The sequence below is a fragment of the Ischnura elegans genome, chromosome 9, assembly GCF_921293095.1.
Source record: "Ischnura elegans chromosome 9, ioIscEleg1.1, whole genome shotgun sequence".
In the NCBI taxonomy this organism is placed as follows: Eukaryota; Metazoa; Arthropoda; class Insecta; order Odonata; family Coenagrionidae; genus Ischnura; species Ischnura elegans.
The window spans coordinates 3,161,417-3,170,653 of NC_060254.1; the positions used below are offsets into that span (position 1 = coordinate 3,161,417).

Here is a 9,237-nt window from a genome sequence, read left to right on the forward strand (position 1 = left end):
GATTTTTTTCTCTGACAATGTCTCAGTTAGCACAGCCTCTGTCTCCTTCACCACAGTGTGGACACAGACGTCAACACCATGTTTGGTTAACCCAGTGTGAGATATAAAACATTATACATAATAAGATGGCCTGGTGGTGTCATTGGTGACAGCAAGGACGAGATGTAATTGAGGATGCGTGTTGATGCATTTTGTGTCTTTCACATTTCAAAATTGTGAAGGCCAGTGGATAGGAGAGCTGCATTAAACCAATCTTAGGATTGTCGACTTCTTTCTATGTTACTGCTTAAGGATTTCGTTTTATATTTTATATAATTTTGATTTTCATTGAGTCTTAATGAAAATCAAAATTATATCTTTATTATTTAGCGTGACTTAATGGAAATCAAAATTAAACATCTTTAACCTTCTGTCGGGCGCAATATTTGAACTCCTGAGTTTAGGCGCAATGTCCGTGATAGGCATATACACGAATAGACATTATTAATTCAAAGCATGGCTCAGAGCTGCAATTTGAAGCATTAATGCACTATTATCAGTGTAGTCGGCCTCGGTGGCGGCGGGGTAATGTCCCCGCCTGCCAAACAAGAGGTCGCGGGTTCGAGTCCCGCCTGGGTAGATTTCCCCTGTTCAGGGCATGGTTATTCGTGTACGTTTAATTGTTAAATTTGTTGAATACCCCGACATAAAATGGCCAATATGAGCTGTATTCTGTGGTTTGAGAATAAAATAAAATTAAATTAAATAAATAGTCCAACATTTAAATGATGTCTTACATGTGGTATATAGGTACACCCCTTCATACAGCTCCAAACCAATGCAGCTAGGTGTGATGTAACATGCTCTTTAGGGAATTATATTTCACTAAATGTATCCAAGCATCGAGTAGTAAAGATCGTAGAAGCATCGAGTGAAAATGCCTAAAATAAATATTCTGCCTATCAAAAATACATAACCTTTAAAATTGTGACGAATTCGGGTGCAATGAGCTTCTCTGATCCAAACTTAAACAACTTCCTGTGGGGACAGCCAAAGTCAAACTATGGGAGGAGGCTGCATAGAGCGTTTCAAAACAAACAGCTACTGTGAATAAGCATCAAGGGTCTATGCCACCTAATAACACAAAGAAATTAAAAAGCACTCGCACTGAGCCTGTCAGATCCATTGCGTCCAACGGAGGGTTAAAATATGTAATCTGTAATTACCTGTGCTATGTAACTCATTTGAGGCTGCCCTTTCTCCCTGTCCGCTTGTCCTTTGATAATTATCTTAATCAGGCCATCTTGAGCCATCATGTGGCTGACTCTATTCCTCATCCCCTTCCACTGCGATTAATTTTCTGAATGTTGTGCTCCTATTCTCCATTTATTTTTTCTGTGGTTCTCTTCTTTAATGATAGGTAATGAAATGATATTTTGTAATCAACTTAGAACCGAAAAATAATATGTGATTATTAAACATGGAGAACGCAGCTATCGCTACTCGAATAAAATCATTTTAATCCTTCCAATGCCTCATGTTTCATGAAAAATGAATTATTCATGTATACTATGAATTTTTTAACATTGTTAAACTTTCAAAATAATTATATTGTTATTCTAAATAGTGCTAAAATTATGAAAATCCGATGACGAGATGCACTCGTCATTGCGCGGTTTGGCGTCGAAAGTTCATGACGAAATAGACTCGTCATTATACAGTGGGAGGGGTTGAGAAGAAGTTGTCCCATCTCCTGAAAGTATTAAGAAGACTTCTCTCTCCCCCCACACTTCTTAGCACTTCCTCATTACTTACTTGGTTAATCAATTTAATATCCATCAATCTTTGATGGCACCAAGTTTCAAATGCTTCTAGTCTCGACTTTTCTGCCGCTGTCAATGCCCAAACAAGGAAGTAAAAAATCAAAAAGAAAGTCAGACGTTGCTTCAATCAGAGGAGACACTCCATGCAATTTTGTGGCAGCTCACATTCACACCCACCCACCTTAATACACAAGCCATTTTTTTTTTGCATTTTTGGGATTTTTGTTGGAGTCTATCAGTAATTTAGTGTTGATTTTTTTTGGGATTGAAGCGACGCCTTCCCGCAGCCTGAGTTTTTGCTACCTGTGTTGTACAATCATAAGGTCACTCATGTATTTATGTACTGTAATAACTCATTAGGGAAAAACAAACAGGCAGAGAAAATTTGGGAAGTAAGACGCAACCTCAAATTAAGTGGAATCCCTTCTGCTCAAGTTATAGTTTAAATCTCAATCTATGAGAGCGAGGTGGAAGTCACAAGTCTGTCTCGTCTGTGCAACAAAATGTTTCATGGCATTTGCTATCGTCCTTTTCCTATGATCAAGCCACTCTATGCTTTTGTCTTGCCAAGGTCTGTGTGCCCAAATATACTCATCTCACTTTTACGACAGTACCGTGTGACCAGTCACAGTGACGTGCATGTCGTGAGGTGAAAATATTTGCATGTTTGTGTGTGTGTGTTAAATGACCTTGATGATGATAATAAGCGGCATTACCTTGTGGTGCTTGCGTCACAAATATTTTGCTGGGGTAATGATCTGGGTAGGCTGGGCGGATCACCGTGGAAGCCAAATAGATTAAAGTGTAAGGCATCTGTTTTATGATTAGTATTGATCACTTTGAATACTTAATGCAATTCCTGATTGGTACGTAGAATTTACCTTTTAGATTTTGCTCCAAGAGCCCTTTTTCATCGAGTCTGGAAAATCTTTATTACGCCCTGTGTTTCCATTGTGCCATGCCCATTCCCCTGGACACTTTGGACTGCTTTTCTCTCTCATGCTGGATTTCTTATCAGTGACCTAAAAAGGCATGCTTGAAAGCACTGTAAATTATTTCCCAAAAGACATTGAAAGACTTACGTAAACCCCAAAAGGTGGAAAAATCTTCTGTTCAAGCCCTCCAGAATTTCAACGTTTTGAATTCGTTAAACATTCGGATGATTCCTTTTGTGATATCATGGGGTGGGGTGTTGAAATGATTTGTGGTGTTGCAAATTAATCGATCAAATGGCACATCTTGTGGTGTTTGCATGATTGCTTTGATCCCTGAACCATTTAATAATGCATCTCTTTGTTTTGTGTTCCCCTGTCTAATTTCAGTTTGAGAAAACTCACTAACTCCAGCAGGATGCTGAGCTTAAGGCTGTTAGATTTTATATCAGAATGTCAGGTGAGTTTATCCTCTTTCCATTATCATTAGTATATTAAATTGCATTACAAAAATCGAGAAGCAAAAAGTAATGAAATGTATATATGTATTATGGATCTTTACCTTCTTGTTTATTGCTTACCTACTTCGTCTACTTCTTTTTTACGTTTTTATTCAGTTGTTTCACTTTTTTTATCTAAAACAAGTTAACTAACCTATTCGATTTTAATATAAGAATAATTGCTGGAATTTCTTTTTCCAAAATGCTTGTTTTATTTTCGTTATGAATCCAACTGTCTTGATAATATTTCATGCTTTTGTCTGTTACTAGAGTGAATTACGTTAAAGGTATGTAAGTTCCTCACAAGTTGCCTCTCCAATAATGTCCACTCACCATCTTCGTGTGATGTATGTGGTGGTATTGATGAAAGTCTGTATTTTGGGTTAGAAATGCTTTAAATTTATTTATTTATTTATTTAGTCCAAAAACAGCACGAGGCCAATTACATAGGACTACAATAACAGGAGAAATAATTACATAACATTAACACTTTCAACGCGGCGGTAATTTTTTTAAGTTTTGCCGGTGACTGAATTTTAATTCTTTGGTTTTAGATGGTTTTGGTCTCATTTTGAATAAATTGTTCATTGGTAGTTACGAAAAAAATTTTTTTTAATGAAAAATCGCAATTTCAAATTTGACGACGATCGTCGTCCGACGTCACCGGATAGCATAGCAGTCGTGTAATGCGTGGTTGCATAATTGAGCCCATTTTTCCGATGACTTTTTCTTTTTACCGTATGCCATGCTCTGTCTCTAATCTTACACATCAATTGAATATAAATTGATCCGTGCCGTAAATATTAATTAGCAAGAACGTTGATGGCTGTGTAATATTCGAATTTCTTAGTCGTTGATAGAGAATTATGTGGCATAGCCTTTTCTATTTCAACTTTTTGAATTTGTATTTGAAGGACCTGACGAGGAATATATCTTTCAATTCAAAGACGAGGTGGGAATTTAAAACAAATAAAGATGTAAATTTCATATATTTAAATTAACACTAAGAGGACGGGAGTTTCACCCCACCTATAAGGACGGCTAGTGTTCATTTGATCACAAATTCCTTTTATCGAATTCAATGCCGTTTTTCTACCCATTGACGGTGTTATTGTAATATTGTTCAAATCCATTCTTTAAAAACTTATCTTAGCATTAACAATAGTATTTCTGTTGAAAACAATACGTAATTATTATTTCTGAAAATAATGAGTTATATTATGTTCAGTTTTCATGAGTCTCAAAGTAAATTCGCTCAAATTTCAAAATTATATTGTTTTAAATGAAAAAAAGGACCTGCTCTAACCATTTATCTATATATAAAAAATGATTTTTCATTCATTGAAACTAAAATGTATAAAATATTTCGAAGCATAATTTTTCAGACTCGTTTTTATTTTTTCGGCGCAATTTCCGGGAAATATATTTTTGCGTTGAAACAAACAAAGGAGGAATAATACAGAGAAGGAGACGACATTCCAAGTGGATACAAAAATTGGGTTTAGACGACAACTTCCGAAGTGCTAATCACCCGAACCCGACCCGGGTGCTGATCCCTATCTTCCAGGAACTTGCGCTAATGCTTCTTACCCGTTCCAGGAGGGAATACCAAAGTTAGGAAACAATAGAATTTTACAACTTTCGCTCTTCCTCTGCACTCCCTAAAGGAAACAACGGTTTTCACCAGGTACATGGTGGGGGGACCGAAAACCAGGCAAAATAAAAAATATTTTGAAATTATTATCATTTAATACTTAAATTTTACATAACATTTAATAATGGAATACATAATATTTAATACATTCAATCATGGAGAGGAATAACATTGAACATTTCTATGAAATGCTTCAAAGCATGGCTTCAAGCACAGGGGTGGGCATCCCTCACAGGCGGGGCAAAAATATGCCGTCTCCTTCCTGAACCCTCTAGACTTACAGAACGTGCAGCGTCGTTGAGGGACACGTTTTCGTTTTTGGTCGATGTCATGTGTCTCCGGAAAGTGCTTAGACAATCCAAGGACCCTGGAGGTTAGGCTGGGAGAGGAACGAGGAATAGGTTCGGAATATGACGGACTGATTTTGTAGAGTCGATCAGACGGTTGCGGCTCATCACGACCAGGATTACTCGCAAAATGCAGAGCTTGCATGATCGCGGTGAACCTGTCCCTGCTAATGCATTTCCTAAAGCAAGGATAATTGAAAAGGGGGTCTACACTCCAATAGTCGGATATTATACTCAATGGGCATGTGCCCATGTGGTAGAGAACCCCCAAAAACGTTAAAAATTCCACCGATGTGAGCGGCTTCCACTTCGTTATTCTTGCTCTGGGAAATACATTAGCAGAAATTAAAACGTCTGCTTGTCTATTTGTCTCCGTCACTATCAAGTCCACCATGTCATCTGTCATGAGGAGGTCAAAATACTTACGGGGATCGTGTCCTGAGTCTTGCGTATTGAGGCCAGGGGTGTCAGTGAAGGGGAATTGTGGGTGGGTTGGTCTTTTGTCCGTCCAAGTGTAAGTCTTTGTCGCAGTTCTCGTCGTAAGGGGAGGGGACTGAGAGCCTAGAGGGCCAGGAGAGGAAGGAGAAGCATATCTTGAGGGATCACCCACCCTACCTTCTTCTTCATCCTCCGAGGATCCCCACTCCGTTTCCCCGAAGGAGGAATCGTCGCTTTCTTCATCCATTGAAAGCAGTTCCGCCATCTCCTCTGCAGAAAGCACCCTCCCGAATCTTCTTTCTTCCTCCCTCCTCTTCCTTTTTGGGGGTGGAAATGACCGCGAGGCCGATGGCTGCGGACTTGGGGGACGAGAAGGGGTGTCAGGGGGCTGGCGGCTTTCACCAGAACTCGAAGGGCTGGGGTTACTGCTGGAGGTTGGAAGGGGAGGTTTTGAGGGGAGTTGGGTGGTTTTCTCAATAGACTGGCTTTTGACACCCCGCTTCCCTTTCTTCGGGACCCCTTTCCCCGGTAGTCCCTTTGCGGTCCATTCCTCCGTGTTACCTCCGCGTTTCCTTTCTGAAAACAAGAATGTTTACAAGTATGTGTTTATATGAATGTATAACAAGAAAAAACATCGTATAGCAATGAAATAATTGAGTAATGTTTATGATATCACGTATCTTACTGCCAAAGAACTTGGATCGGAAGTTATCAGGAAATATTTGTAAAATTTCGCTTCCACTTGTTTGCTATATACAGGAGAAAAAGAAACAATATCAGCAGACAAAATTGAAGCAAATCAATAATAGAACTTTTATTAAAATTACAATAACAACAAGCGCAAATGATGATAAATATTTATCGAATGTCATAAAGGAAATATTCAAGTTACAAGTGACTGGAGTAAAATACTGCAAATTATCACCTATTGAAGACAAACTAGTAAAAAAACGTAAAATATTTGCTAATAGCATATTCCTGGTAAAATTAAATGCAGCTATGTAATCACATGGTCCGGAATGCATTGTAATGCTTAGCCTCAATCTAAACTAGAATAATGAGTATCTGTCCAAAACGAAAATTATTGTCACATAATGTAACAATTTCACTGAACAACGACTTTACTTCTCTGCTTTAAAATACAATTAAAAAACAACTTTACATTCACGAAGTTATTTTGTAAAAGAAATTTCAAAATTTTATCACAAGCGATATATCTACAAAAAAAATTATAAAAAAATAAAAAAACACCGATGAAATCGTAATATGGGTACGAGGAGAATGCGGGGGTGAAAGGGGGGGGGGGAGGAAATCTCAAATAAAAAAATGCAAAACTTTCAACTAATGATTTTTACCACATACGAAAGTTGTTTTACGTTAAAAATGGGTCGGTACACATTAAAACCACAAAAGGAGAGTGATAATTAACAAAAAAAAAGTGTAACTTACCATCGAAAAGAAACAGCTGTAGGAACCTTCCTGGGGATATGAATCGCTCCGGCTACTGGCGATGCACTCGCTCTGAGGGCTAATGAACGACTGACAAGCGAAATGGAAGCGCTATGGGTCGGCGTCTCTCGTATATGGCCTTGGAAAGGGAGAGCGGACTTGGACGACGATCGTCGTCCGGCGTCACTGGATAGCACCCGGCGGACGACGATCGTCGTCAGTCAGCGTTGAACGTGTTAAGCAACGTAAACAACAAAAACAAAAAATATTCAACAGTATTTACAAATAATAACAAAGAATTGTCATCAGGTGGTGCGAGGAATAGGGGGAAAATTACGATAGTGATGGTGCAAGTTGGGTGAGGGGTGAAAAAAAGGATCAAAATTTGGAACACATTTGGCATATGAGTTAATGGAAGAAGGAAGTCTGAATAGAAAAGAACGTTTAGAAACAGAAAGGCGGGGGGTGAAACAATGAAATAGGTCACTCGACCTCGTCGTGCGCGAAGGAACACGAAGCGGAAAAAAAGAAAGAAGGTCTGATGATCTGTATTTGCCATTAATGATATTTAGAAAGAGTCTCCGGTCATTGAGGATACGGCGATCAGCTAAAGTAGAAATGCCAAGAGAGGATCTAATCTTATTGAGGGAGAAGTTACGAAAAGGCAAGTGGCGGTAGCGGACAACAGAAAGGAAAAAATTCAATGGACGTTCCAGGAGCTTTAATGAAGAAGGCGGGGCCGAAGACCAGATTTGGCTGCAGTATTCTAGGACCGGAGAGACACAGGAAAGGAAGAAGGTGCGTAGAGCAATTAAATCCAACACCTCACTATGGCGATACATCATACCCACCAAAGACATAGCGCGGGTGGAAATGGATTTAATGTGCTCACGAAAGAGCAGCTTAGAGTCAAAAATAACCCCTAAATCCTTCTGAGAGGTGACCGAAGGGATATGATGTCCAGATAATCGGTAATTTCTACTCAGGATAGACTTGCGTAGGGTGAATGGTAGACTTGGCTGGATTAATTTTCAGACTCCAAATCTCAGACCATTGGTCTATGGCATCAAGAGCCTTCTGCAGAGCAAGGCAGTCATTCGGGGAATCAATCTGTTTAAAAATTTTGCAGTCATCTGCGTATAATAATATTTTGCAATTGGTGGAGGAGATAATGTCAACTAGATCATCTATGTATAATGCAAAAAGTAAAGGCCTGAGGACACTCCCTTGTGGAACTCCAGATGTAACCGGTGCCATCAAAGAACGCGACCCATTATTGTGTGTTGTTGCCGGTTCTGAAGGAAAGATGATAAGATAGAAAGAAAATTACCATGGACATTATACCGATTCTCTAATTTGAAGAGCAGTAATTGATGGTTAATTTTGTCAAAAGCTTTGGCAAAATCAATGTAGCATACATCCAGCTGTGATGAAGCCTCGAAAGCGTGAATGCAATATTTGTGCAAAATGGACAGATTTGTTACTGTAGATGATCCTGGAAGGAAACCATGCTGTTCGTCAGATATTAAGGGAAGAGAGAAAGACATTAAATAAAATTTAAATAATGTGACTACGTAGGTTTCCGCGGTGTTCAGGTTCCAATTTCTCCATGTTTCCGGTGCAACCGCGACGGTTTGTTGGTGATGACAACAGTTTCGCTGGCACTGCTGCCAGCGTCTTCAGGTCGAAGATGATGCCGGTCCACGATTTTTTTCCTCCTTATATAGGGGGTCAGTCCCGCCAGTTGTGGCTGCCGCTCTCTTATTGGTCCGCCTAATGAGCCTCCTCCAATGGGCATCCAGATGGTAGCCGTCGTCTCTGTTAAAATTGTCCGTCCGGGCTATCTCAATGGATTCGCGGATGAGTCTGGGAAAATATCTGCCTTCTTTCACTATTATCTTGGCGTCGTCAAACTTAATGTCATGTCCCGGGTTCCAGGCGTGCTCGGATATGGCAGACAGCTGGAATATCCTGTTTTTCGTTGCCTTTCGGTGCTCTTGCATCCGTATCTTGAGTGAACGGCAAGTCTCACCGATGTACGCTTTTCCACACGAGCAAGGGACCTTGTAAACACCTTCATGAAGGTCGTGCTGTAGTCTGTCTTTGGCTGTGGGC

At 39.6% G+C, this 9,237-nt stretch overlaps 1 protein-coding gene across 1 annotated transcript in view; it reads left to right on the forward strand.

The window, feature by feature from the left end:
* The window catches only part of LOC124164902 (protein FAM91A1), a 49,740-nt gene that overhangs the window by 32,008 nt on the left and 8,495 nt on the right, over positions 1–9,237 (forward strand). Inside the window, exon 16 of the mRNA XM_046542131.1 lies at positions 3,125–3,194. Coding sequence (XP_046398087.1) covers positions 3,125–3,194 — 70 coding nt within the window. The remainder of the gene's footprint in view (positions 1–3,124; positions 3,195–9,237) is intronic.